This window comes from Trachypithecus francoisi, unplaced genomic scaffold, assembly GCF_009764315.1.
Source record: "Trachypithecus francoisi isolate TF-2019V2 unplaced genomic scaffold, Tfra_2.0 Lachesis_group20, whole genome shotgun sequence".
NCBI classification, from domain to species: Eukaryota; Metazoa; Chordata; class Mammalia; order Primates; family Cercopithecidae; genus Trachypithecus; species Trachypithecus francoisi.
Window position 1 is genome coordinate 35,458,371 of NW_022681466.1, and position 12,998 is coordinate 35,471,368.

Below are 12,998 nucleotides of genomic sequence, written 5' to 3' on the forward strand. Positions count from 1 at the left end.
TGTGTCTGTAAGTCCTAAGCTACTGAGGAGGCTGAAGCAGAAGGATTGCTTGAACCCAGGAGCTGGAGGTTGCAGTGAGCTTTGACGATGCCACTGCACTGCATTCTGGATGACAGAGCAAGACCTTGTCTCTAAAAAATAAAAATAAAAAATTTAACTTAGCCCTTCACAGAAGAAGCATACTAAGATTTCTTGCATGTCATAGAGTATTAACTTTTTAATAGGAAAAAACTGGTTATATTTTTATAACCAGTTGAGGATGAATATGTTGAGAAGAGGAGATACCTGATTTCAGAGGGATATATTTTGTTCTGTTTCTTAAATTTGAAATATCCAGGTTATTTTTGTCAACATTGACAATTAGTGATACTAAGTTTAATATAGATTTCTCTACAAAAAAAAGCACCTTATCCAAAACAGTCTTAAAGCATATGTGAAATATATTGCTGTTACTATGTCTTGATAGATTATTGTGGTCAAGTTGTAACATAACAGGGAAAGTAAGTAACAACTAAAAACCATTTCTAATGTGCTTTTATCATTATTATTCTTACTTAAAAGGGAGCCTGACTTCTTAACTCTTGGCAGAAACTAACTCATTTTCCCCATTTTAAAAAAGTGTATATATACACACACACTATTTGGTTAACTGTGTCAAAAATCTTGAAAATATGCCAGATGAAATAACACCAGCTTTATTCTTTTTAATCTAGCTAAATTATATCACATACAAGATCTTATGCTGAGTTTATAATTCTAACCATTGGAATTTATATTGTGATACCCTGATAGAAGTGTTTACGCTATGATGATACGGAGCAGCAAATGTCTCTAATGCACAGTCTCTGTCTTCCAGATTTGGTTTGCTGTAAATGTTTAGGCTTTAGGCCCTGCACCTTGGCTAAAGATAAAACTGTTCTACTTGAGTGTTTGCTAGACAAATGTGTTTATTTTTCTGAAGCAAAGTTTTCTTGATATTTTTAATTATGTAGTTTAGCTGATTATTTGTCCTTAGTCTCATTTGGAGGCTTGAACTTTTGTCTTCAAGCTTACATACAAGAAAAAAAATTATATTCTTCTATTGATTGCTTTCAGGAAGGCATTTATTACTGAAATGTAATATGTATTGGTATGAGTTGGGATAAAATCCACCATCTTTCACGTGAAGCAGCAGTAAAGTGAAGAGATGCATTTATAGTTCCAGCTTATATTTATCACACCATTTATTTTTTCAGAAGCTACTGATAAACTTAAAAAAGGCTACTCTTGTACAAAGCTATTTAAGACCAACATTGTTGAGTTTCACTGAAAGTTGAAAAAGTCTAATGTTAATAATTGTGACCTTAATTTCTTGAATTTCTTGTTGACATATGCAGTATAATCCTTTTGATTATTTCATATTGTCTATTGCTGCTATAAGTGCTCTGCTACTTACACTGTTTTCAATAAAACCAAGGCATGGAAAACTTAAGAAACTTGCTGTTCGATCTCAAGTACATTATAATATAATGGTAAAACTCAGAATCCAAAATCATATAACTTCTGGTTGAATGCCATCTGTCGATTGGGTATTTTTACCCGGTTCTAAACTGCCTCAGTCTTAATTATCAATGCCTTTGCTGCTGAGGATCTTACCTCTACTTATGTCAGGTTAGATTTTGATGCAGATATATATTTATTTGTCTAAAAACTATCATAGTAAGGGTGCTTTACATTTGGTACAAACTTGACCTTCAATTATGAAATGATAAATTTTTGTGAATCTATGCAGCATCTGAACCAATGGGTTGCAAACTCAAGCAGCTACATGAGTTAAACAGGTTACTTAAATGAGTGGGTTAGTTGAGGGCAGTGGCCAGATTTTTAGATGGTAGCAAATAAATTTTAATTATTTTAAGCCACAGTAAGGGCCATAGAAAACACAACTATGGGCCTTCAGTTTGCAACCTTTAATAAAATAGTTTGTCTTTTTCCTGCTCTTCACACCCCTCCAAAATTACACATACACTAATTTATTGGGGATAGGGAGCAAGTGGTTTAAACTGTTTCCAGAAAGTACAATTAAGTGTAGTTTTCTATTTTGGGAAAGGCTTGTAAAATGTATTTGAAAAGTAATGTTAACTGATCTAAAAGATCATCTTCCCAAACCACACTTGAGCTCAGTTTATGGTGTTTACTTTCTGTCAAAACTTAGAAAAAACATTCACAGTTAACTTCCATCATGTAAAATGTCTGTCTCATTAGGCATTAAGGAAGCATTGGTCAACAGGTATAATGTTGTTAGATTATAAGGCTAATGTGTATGTGGGCATGACCTCCCAAATAGATCAAAGACTAATCTCTTTGACAGTTACAAGATGGCAGAGCTTGCCTTGGGCCTTTTGCTGGTGCACATTGAAACTATTTGTTTGGAAAGCATGCCTGAGGGATAAGAATGTGTTTATAAGGATGAGCAGGTAAAAGTAAAAGGTTGTCTTTTGACATTTCAACTAATCCCTTCCAGCCTTTGGTTTACTTAACATTTAGGCTATTTGTTGGCAGGAGAAACTGGCTTTTTCACATATGCTGTATGTCATTTTAAATTGGGCATTGATTTTCATGCTTGATAATCCCTAAGTGTACAGTGAAATAGATTCTGATGTCATTAAAATAAGGTGTACTCACTTTCTACCTTTTCTTAACCCTTGTTTTGCTTTGTCCAATTAACCGTGATCTCACAAAGTAATTTTTATTATTGATTAATTTTAAAAATCTGTTTATGTAATAAATATTTCCAAGTTAACCTTTACATACACTTCATTTCAGGGTTTTGTTTTTTTGTTTGGGAGTTTTTTGTGTTTTTTTGTAGGTTTTTAAACTTCTTATCTAAAATAAATTCCCCTGAGTAAAATATTGGCAGTATTTTACAGGCCGTTTGGAGTGTAAAAGGTGTGTGAAAATTTGCAATAAATTAAAAGAATGTAGTCATAGAGAAAATTTGAATTATGTTAATGTAAAATTAAAGACCAAGGAGATATAATTTTATTTAATCTAATAGTTGCTACATTAGCTCTAAATGTTCCATTTATAACCAATACTTCCTAGAGCAACTGTTGTCTTAGGAACAGTGACCATTATAATGTATCAGTCTGTCCATGGTGTAGGAAATTTTGAAAACACATAAGCTATTATGTCTGACAAAGTAGCTGTCAACTTTCTTTGAGGAAACTATTGTTAAAGAAGAGAAGATGCTTTAGTTACATTTTTGACAGATAGGTAGGAAATACATATATTTTTCCCAGCTGGACAGAATTTTTAAAGTATTTTTTCCTCTAAATTATCATGTGCTTTATTGCTGAATTTCCAGGAAGGGTATTTACATATCATCTAATATTTACTATGGTGTTATATTATCATTTACTACTTATGTTGTCCTAAAAAGCAAAGTTGGGCCAGGTGCGGTGGCTCACGCCTGTAATCTCAGCACTTTGGGAGTCCAAGGTGGGGGGATCACCAGGTCTGGAGATTGAGATCATCCTGGCTAACACAGTGAAACCCCCTCTCTACTAAAAATATAAAAACTTAGCCGGGCATGGTGGCACACACCTGTAGTACCAGCTACTCGGGAGGCTGAGGCAGGAGAATCACTTGAACTCAAGAGGCAGAAGTTGCAGTGAGCTGAGATCGTGCCATTGTACTCCAGCCTGGGCGGTAGTGAGACTCCGTCTCAAAAAAAGAAGGAAAAAAGCAAAGTTGGCTGGGTGTGGTGGCTTACACCTGCAATCCCAGCACTGTGGGAGGCTGAGGTGGATCACCTGAGGTCAGGAGTTCGAGACCAACCTAGCCAACATGGTGAAACCCTGCCTCTACTAAAACAAAACAAAACAAAACAAAAATATATATATATATATACAAAAATTAGCTGGGCATGGTGGTGTGTGCCTGTAATCCCAGCTACTTGGGAGGCTGAGGCAGGAGAATTGCTTCAACCCAGGAGATGGAGGTTGCAGTGAGCTGAGATCACACCACTGCACTCCAGCCTGGGTGACAGAGCGATACTCTGTCAAAAAAAAAAAGAAAAGAAAAGTCTATATCCTTTATATTCTAGTTGTAAAGTTTCATTTTAGAAATTTGACAGATTCTTTTGAGGGAGTGTAACATAAAAAGGGTGGGGTTTTGAGTTTTTAGATTTTGGCTGGGCACAGTGGCTCACGCCCATAATCCCAGCACTTTGGGAGGCCGAGGCAGGTGGATCACAAGGTCAAGAGATCGAGACCATCCTGGTCAACATGGTGAAAACTTGTCTCTACTAAACATACAAAAAATTAGCTGGGCGTGGTGGTGCACGCCTGTACTCTCAGCTACGTAGGAGGCTGAGGCAGGAGAATCTCTTGAACCCGGGAGGCAGAGGTTGCAGTAAGCCAAGATCACGCCACTGTACTCCAGCCTGGTGACAGAGCGAGACTCCGTCTTTTTTTAAAAAAGAAAAGAAAAAAGCTTAGATTTTACTCTTATAGTAAGATACTTTTTTTTTTTTTTTTTTTTTTTGAGACGGAGTCTCGCTCTGTCGCCCAGGCTGGAGTGCAGTGGCCAGATCTCAGCTCACTGCAAGCTCCGCCCCCCGGGTTTACGCCATGTAAGATAAAAATTTTTACCTCCCCCAATTTGAAAGCTGCTTTTCAGAAGTGTACTGTCCTGTTTTCTTTCCTAAAGCATATTCTTTTATTTAAAAAGGTTAATAGTGGCTGGGCGCAGTGGCTCATGCCTGTAATCCCAGCATTTTGGGAGGCCAATGTAGGTGGATTACCTGAGGTCAGGAGTTCGAGACCAGCCTGACCAACAATGTGAAATCCCAACTCTACTAAAAATACAAAAATTAGCTGGGCATGGTGGCAGGTGCCTGTAGTCCCAGCTACTTGGGAGGCTGAGACAGGAGAATTGCTTGAACCTGGGAGGTGGAGGTTGCAGTGAACCGAGATCGTGCCACTGCACTCCAGCCTGGGCGATGGAGCAAGACTCCGTCTCAAAAAAAAAAAAGTTAATAGTGTTATAGACTACACTGAAACTACTTTGTTTTTTCTTGAGTAGGTTTACAACTTAGTAAAGTATTATTAAGTAAAATAGAGGTCACTTGAACCTAAACACTGCAACACCATGACACTCTATTAGACCTAGACAGCTACTAAGTGACTAGTGACTACTAACTGCTAGTGGGTAGTATGTACAGCATGGATACATTGGACAAAGGGATGATTCACATCTGGGTGGGATGGAGCAGGATAGCATGAGATGTCATCATGCTACTCAGAACAGTGGGAATTTAAAACATAAATTATTTCTGGAATTTTTTATTTAATATTTTTGGACCACATTGACCACAGTTAACTTAAACCACTGCAGATAAGAGGGAACTACTGTATAAGTTTTGTTAATATATCTTGAAAGTCTAAAATTTTTCCAAGAAGTTTACTCTTTATTTTTTAGTTGACAGATAATTATTGTATATATTCATAGGGTACATAGTGATGTTTTGATACATATGATGTTTATTGATTAGATCAGAGTAATTAGCATATCTGTCATCTCAAACATTTATCATCTCTTTGTGTAGGGAACATGTAATCTCCTAGTTATTTGAAATGATGTAATATTGTTAACTATAGTCATCCTACTGTGATATAAAAGATTAGAACTTATTCCTGCCGGGCGCGGTGGCTCAAGCCTGTAATCCCAGCACTTTGGGAGGCCGAGGCGGGCGGATCACGAGGTCAGGAGATCAAGACCATCCTGGCTAACACGGTGAAACCCCGTCTCTACTAAAAAACTACAAAAAACTAGCCAGGCGAGGTGGCGGGCGCCTGTAGTCCCAGCTACTCGGGAGGCTGAGGCAGGAGAATGGCGTAAACCCGGGAGGTGGAGCTTGCAGTGAGCTGAGATCTGACCACTGCACTCCAGCCTGGGCGACAAAGCGAGACTCCGTCTCAAAAAAAAAAAAAAAGAACTTATTCCTTCTATCTAGCTGTAATTTTATATCCTTTAACAAATCTCAGCCAGGCTCAGTGGCTCATGCCTGTATTCCTAGCACTTTGGGAGGCCACAGTGGGAGGTTTTCTTGAGCTCATGAGTTGGAGACCATCATAGGCAACATAGCAAGACCCCATCTATACTAAAATTAAAAAAGAAAAAAATTGACCAGGCATGGCAGCACACACCTGCAGTCCAAGCTGCTTGGGAGCCTGAGGTGGGAGAATCACTTGAGCCCAGGAGGTCAAGGCTGAAGTAAGCCATGATCGCACCACTGCCCTCCAGTCTGGGTAACAGACTGAGGTCCTGTCTCTCAAAAAAACAAGACAAAAAACAAATATCTCCCTATTCCTACCTTCCTCCTCCCCTTCCCATCTACTAGTATCCTCTGTTCTACTTTTAATTTTTATGAGATTAACTTTTTTAAGCTTCCACATATGAGCAAGAACATGTGGTGTTTAACTATATTTTTTATTTATTTCACTTAAGGTAGTGTCCTCAGTTCCATCCATGTTGCTGTGAATAACAGGATTTCATTCTTTTTTGTGGCTGTTCAGTATTCCATTGTGTATATGTACCACATTTTCTTTATCCAGTCATCTGTTGTTGGATACCTAGGTTGATTCCATATCTTGGTTATTGAGAATAGTGCTGCAATAAACATAGGGGTGCCCAATGTCTCTTCAGTATAATGATTTTCTTCAAGAAAGTAACTCCACATATCTTTATTTAGGCTTCTACTACAAAAATACACAGTTGGCCCTCTGTATTTATGGGTTCTGCATCTGTGGATTCACCCAAGTGTTAATCGAAAATATTTGAAAAAAATTGCTTCTGTACTCAACATGTGCAGATTTTTTCTTGTCGTTATTCCCTAAACGTTTTTCTTGTCGTTATTCCCTAAAGTTATTACAGTGTAACAACTATTTGCATAGCTTTGCATCATATTGGCCATTAAAGTAATCCAGAGATTATTTAAAGTATAAAGGAGGATATACATACGTTATGCAAATACTAAGCCATTTTATATCAAGGACTTGAGCATCCATGGATTGGTATCTGAGGGAAGTTCTGAAAGCAATCACCCATGGATACCAAAGGACAACTGTACCATTTGATATACTTGTCCTGGAATACTGCAGTTGCACCAGATTATTGCCTGAAGACAATTACTAGGCCACAGTGCAGGGAGAATAAACTCCAACAGAGCTCAGTGGTCACAGTGAGCTAAAGCGATAAAGTTTAGGGAAAGTCCGTGGCAGCTAGAATTTGCAAGGCAGAGTACTAGAGAGGATGGAGCTGCATAGAGAGGAAGCTCCAGGTATCTGCATAGGCGTCCCCTTGAGTTTTTGGTTCAGTACTGATAGGCATAAACATGAGAGGAAGCTACATATGACCAATAAGTAGGCAGAAAAATTCCTAGAGTTCACAAATGTCTGGGAATAGTTTGAGTTCCCAGCAGCCAGAAGGGAAAAGACTTCATAACACATGGGGTACTTGATACAATAATCAGTAGAGTTTCACCTTTGTATGGGGGATAAAACAGCCCTAAATTAAAGGCTGCTCTTGACTTTCCCTAACAAGGGTAAGCCTCAAAATAATGAACTGGTTCCAAGTACCCTAACTGCATTCACAACAAAATTCAGTAACCACTGACTTAATGCTCACAGTGTCTAGTATCCAATCAAAAATTAGCAGGCATGCAAAGAAGAGAATTTAACCTTTAATACAGAGGAAAATCAATCAATAGAAACAAAACCAGAAATGACAGAGATGTTAGAACTGGCTAGCAGACAAGGATTTTTAAAATATCTTATGTTTTATGTTCTGTAAGTTCAAAGAAGGTAGAAGAAAACATAAGCATACTGAAAAGAGAAACAGAAGCTATTTTTAAAATACCTATGTAAAATATCTCGATATGAAACAAAAAATACACTGGATGGATTAGACACTGCAGAAGGAAAAGTTGGTGAACTTAAAATCTTAGAAATAAAAATTATCCAAAATGAAGTGTAGAGTGAAAAAAAAGAGTACCAGTGACATGTGGAGTAACATAAAGTAGTCTAATAAAGTTGTAATTGGAGTCCAAGAAGAAGAAGAAAGTGTTTGGAGGCAGAAGAATATACATATTTAGAGAAATAATGGCTGAAAAATTTTCAAGTTTGATAGAAACTGTAAGCCCACAGGTCCAAGAAGCTTAATAAAACTCAAGCAAAATACACACAACAGCACATTATAATCCAATCCAAAGTCGCTAAAAGGGGAACATTACAGAGATAGGACAATAGCATATTTTTTCTTCAGAACTATGCAAATCAGAAAATAATGAGAAGCCGTTTTTAACAAACGAAAAAACCTATCAATTTAGAATTCTTGATCAAGAGGGACAATCTCTCAAAAATGAAGATAGTGAAGGCTTTTCAGAAAAAAAACAAAAGCTGAAAGAACTCACTGCCAGCAAACCTGCTCTACTAATATTAAAGAAAGTTCTTCAGGTAGAAGGAAAATGATACCAGATGGAAATTTAAATCTACATAAGAAAATGAAGAGTGCCAGTAATGGTAAATCTGTGGGTAAATACAGTATCTTTTAAAAGATAATCTTTTGGGACAAAATGGAAATCTGAATAAAATACGTAGATTATTTAATACTAATGTACTAATGTTAATTTCTTAATTTGACATAAGCTATAGTACTATAAGATATTAGGAGAAATTGGGTAAAGGGTATAAGGAATCTCTGTACTATCTTTGGAACTTTTCTGTAAATCTAAACTTATTTCAAAATTGTAAACTTATTTAAAATTAAAAGATAATGTACTCTTTAAAGCATAATAAAATGTTTTATGAGTTTATAGCATGTATAAAACTAAAATACATGGCAGCAATCACATAAAGGACAATAAAAGGAAATGGAAGTATACTGTGGTATTTTTACATCATATGTGAAGTGGTAGAATATTATTTTAAGGTAGACTAATAAGGATGTATATCATAAACCCTAGAGGAATCACATACACACAAAGACATAGCTAATAATCCAGTAGTGGAAATAATATGGAAGCATTAGTGAGGGGGGGTGGGGAAACTTGATTGATCCAAAAGATAAAAAGAAAATGGGACAGACAGGGGAAAAAAAAAGCAAGGTGGTAGTCTTAAACCCAATCACAACAATAACTATGTTAAATGTAAATGGTCTAAACATTGCAATTAAAAAGCAGAGATTACCAGATTGGATAAACATAAAAGAATGAACTACTCATAAACCTTTCAACATGAAGGAATTCTAAAAGTATACTAAATGAAAAAAGTCACAAGTCATTACATAATATATGATAATATTTATATGAAATTCTATAAAGGGCAAAACAGAAAGCAGATCAGTGGTTGCCAGGGCCAGCAATGGAGGAAAGAAATTTGCTATAAAGGGATAAGAAGGAACTTTTGAGGGTAATGAAAATGTTCTATAATATGATGGTGGTTACATTACTATATATGTCAAAACTCATCTACTTGTACACTGAAAATGTATGGATTTAATGAATGTAAGTTCAATAAAACTTTGAGATCACACAGCTGATTATTTATATGCATTACATAATTTAAGGAATGTGAAGCTAAATAAAACTGTTTTAATGAAATGAAAAAAATCAGTACTGAAAAACAAAATAAAATCTCTACCCTAAAAATATGTATATTCAAACTTAGAAGTTAGTATGATATTTAAAATGAGCTTTAATTATCTACTAAATTTTAAAATATATTTTTAAATTATTAGGTTGAACTAAAACGACGATACAATGACCACCATTCAAAATTGAGAGGTCTTTTACCTGGCCGTCAGTGGTATGAAATTCAAGCTTACAGGGCCTTAAACCAGGCCCTTGGTAGGTAAGTGGAGTGAAATTTAATATAATATAATATTATCTGTGACAGGGCTATATATATAAAGCTAGTTTTGCTACTTTACTCTTTATAATTAATTTGGTAAGATTTTATTTAACTGGAACTGTAAGAACAGGTATGTTTTCAGTAATAGCTGTCACAAGTAGAATTTGAAAAGAGTAAATAAGAATAAGTTATTCTCAAAACAAAACTCACAATTTGCTATTGTTTTAGACAGTCTCACTTTGTCGCCCAGGCTGGAGTGCAGTGGCATGATCTCGGCTCACTGCATCCTCCACCGCCTGGGTTCAAGCAATGCTCCTGCCCCAGCCTCCCGAGTAGCTGGGATTACAGGCATGTGCCACCATGCCCAGCTAATTTTTGTGTTTTTAGTAGAGATGGGGTTTCACCATGTTGGCTGGGTCTGGAACTCCTGGCCTCAAGTGATCCACCCACTTCAACCTCCCAAAGTGCTGGGATTACAGGTGTGAGCTACTTGAGAGGCTGAAGTAGGAGGATTGCTTGAGCCTGGGAGGTGGGGGTTGCAGTGAACCGAAATCAATCATGCCACTGCACTCCAGCCTGGGCAACAGAGCCAGACCCTTCTTGAAAAAAATAATAATAATAATTGAAAAAGGGTTAAAACAAGCCATAATCATGGTCCTAAAGAATTAACGCCTACTAAACATTTAATCATGATACTCCTATTTCTAAATATTCTTATCCATTAAGATTTGTGCTTTGTGAAACTCATTTTTAAATCATCATTTTATACAGTCATGCATCACTTAATGACAGGGATATATTCTGAGAAGTGAGTTGTTAGGCAATTGTACTGTTGTGGGAACATTATAAAATGTACTTACAGAAACCTAGATAGTATAGTCTACTACACATCTAGGCTATATATAGCAATAGGCTATAGCCTATTGCTCCTAGATCACAAACCTGTATAGCATGTTACTGTACTGTAGACAATTGTAATACAAGGGTAAGTAATTGAGTATATAATGTAGAAAAGGTACAGTAAAATATTATATACAAATACAGTATATTAAAAATGGTACAAATGTACATGGCACTTACCAGGAATAGAGCTTACAGGGCTATAAGCTGCTCCGAGTGAGTCGACCGAGTAGTGAGTGAATGTGAAGGCCTAGGACATTACTGTACACTAACTGTAGGCTTTGTAAACACTGTACACTTAGTCTATAGTAAATTTATTTATTTTTATTTTTTCAATAATAAATTACCGTGAGCTTACTCTAACTTCTTTTTGAGAGATGGGGTGTCACTGTGTTGCCCAGGCTGGTCTCAAACACCTGAGCTCAAGCAGTCCTCTCACCTCGGCCTCCCAAGTAGCTGGAATTCCAGGTACACGCCACTGTGCCCAGCTTACTGTAATTTTTTTACTTTATAAACTTTTAATCTTTTTTTTTTTACCTTTTTGACTCTTTTACAACACTTAGCTTAAAACACAAATTATTCAGCTTTACAAAAATAATTTTTATATCCTTATTCTATAAGCTTTTTCTATTTTTGAAATTTTTGTTTTTTATTTTTTTACTTTGTAAACTTTTCTGTTAAAAATGAAGACATGGGGAGCTCAATGGTTGATGCCTGTAATCCCAGCACTTTGGGAGGCCAAGGTGGGCAGATCACTTGAGGTCAGGAGTTCGATACCAGTCTGGCCAACATGGTGAAACCCCGTCCGTACTAAAAATACAAAAATTAGTTGGGTGTGGTGGCAGATACCTATAATCCCAGCTACTTGGGAGGCTGGGGCAGAAGAATTACTTGAACCCGGAAGGTGGAGGCTGCATTGAGCCTAGACTGCCCCACTGTACTCCAGCCTGGGCGACAGAGCGAGACTCCATCTCAAAAAAAAAAAAAAAAAAATGAAGACATGAACACTCAGGTAGTAGCCTAGGCCTACACAGGATCAGGAGCATCAATATCCCTGTCTTCTACCTCCATGTCTTGAATCACTGGAAGGTCTTCAGAACCAATAAATAACATGCATGGAGCTGTCATCTCCTATGATAGCAATGCCTTCTTCTGGAATTCTTCCTGAGGGATCTGCCTGAAGCTGTTTTATAGTTAACTTTTTTTTTTAATATAAGTGAAAGGAGTACACTCTAAAATAATGATAAGAAGTACAATATAGCAAATACACAAACCAGTAACATAGTTATTATCATTATCAAGTATTATATACTATACATAATTGTATGTGCTATACTTTTATAAGACTAGCAGCACAGTAGGTTTGTTTACACCAGCATCACCACAAGCACTTGTAATGCATTGTGCTATAATGTTACAATGGTGACATCACTAGGTGATAGGAATTTTTCAGCTCCATTATAATTTTATGGGACCACTATCATATATGCACTACACATTGATGGAAACATCATTATGTGGTGCATTACTATCCCTTAATTTCATATTGTAGGGCATCAACATCTAATTTATAAATGCTATAATTAGATTTTGTGCAAATTAAATTTTTTTTTTTTTTTTTTTTTTTTTGAGATGAAGTCTCTCTGTAGCCAGACTGGAGTGCAGTAGCACAATCTCAGCTCACTGCAACCTCTGTCTCCTGCATTCAAGCGGTTCTTCTGCCTCAGCCTCTCAAGTAGCTGGCACTACAGGCTCGCACCACTACGCCTGGCAAATTTTTGTATATTTAGTAGAGATGGGTATTCACCATGTTGGACAGGATGGTCTCGATTTCTTGATCTCGTGATCCACCTGCGTCGGCCTCCCAAAGTGCTGGACTTACAGGCATGAGCCACTGTGTTTGGCCTGCAAATTAATATTTTATATTCTCTGTGAAATTGTAATTAGCTTAACCATGTAATTATTTATTTCTTAGTGAAGCTGTAAGGCATTTGGATAATTCATAGAAACAGGCTGGGCCAGGTGAGGTGGCTCATGCCTGTAATCCCAGCCCTTTGCGGGGCGGAGGTGGGTGGATCACCTGAGGTCAGGAGTTTGAGATCAGCCTGGTCAACATGGTGAAACCCCGTCTCTACTAAAAATACAAAAATTAGCTGGGTGTGGTGGCGGGCACCTGTAGTCCCAGCTACTGGGGAGGCTGAGGCA

At 37.0% G+C, this 12,998-nt stretch overlaps 1 protein-coding gene across 1 annotated transcript in view; it reads left to right on the forward strand.

Moving 5' to 3' along the window:
• Nucleotides 1-12,998, forward strand: part of BRIP1 (BRCA1 interacting protein C-terminal helicase 1) — a 183,892-nt gene that overhangs the window by 138,746 nt on the left and 32,148 nt on the right. The window contains exon 17 of the mRNA XM_033183748.1: nt 9,781-9,893. Coding sequence (XP_033039639.1) covers nt 9,781-9,893 — 113 coding nt within the window. The remainder of the gene's footprint in view (nt 1-9,780; nt 9,894-12,998) is intronic.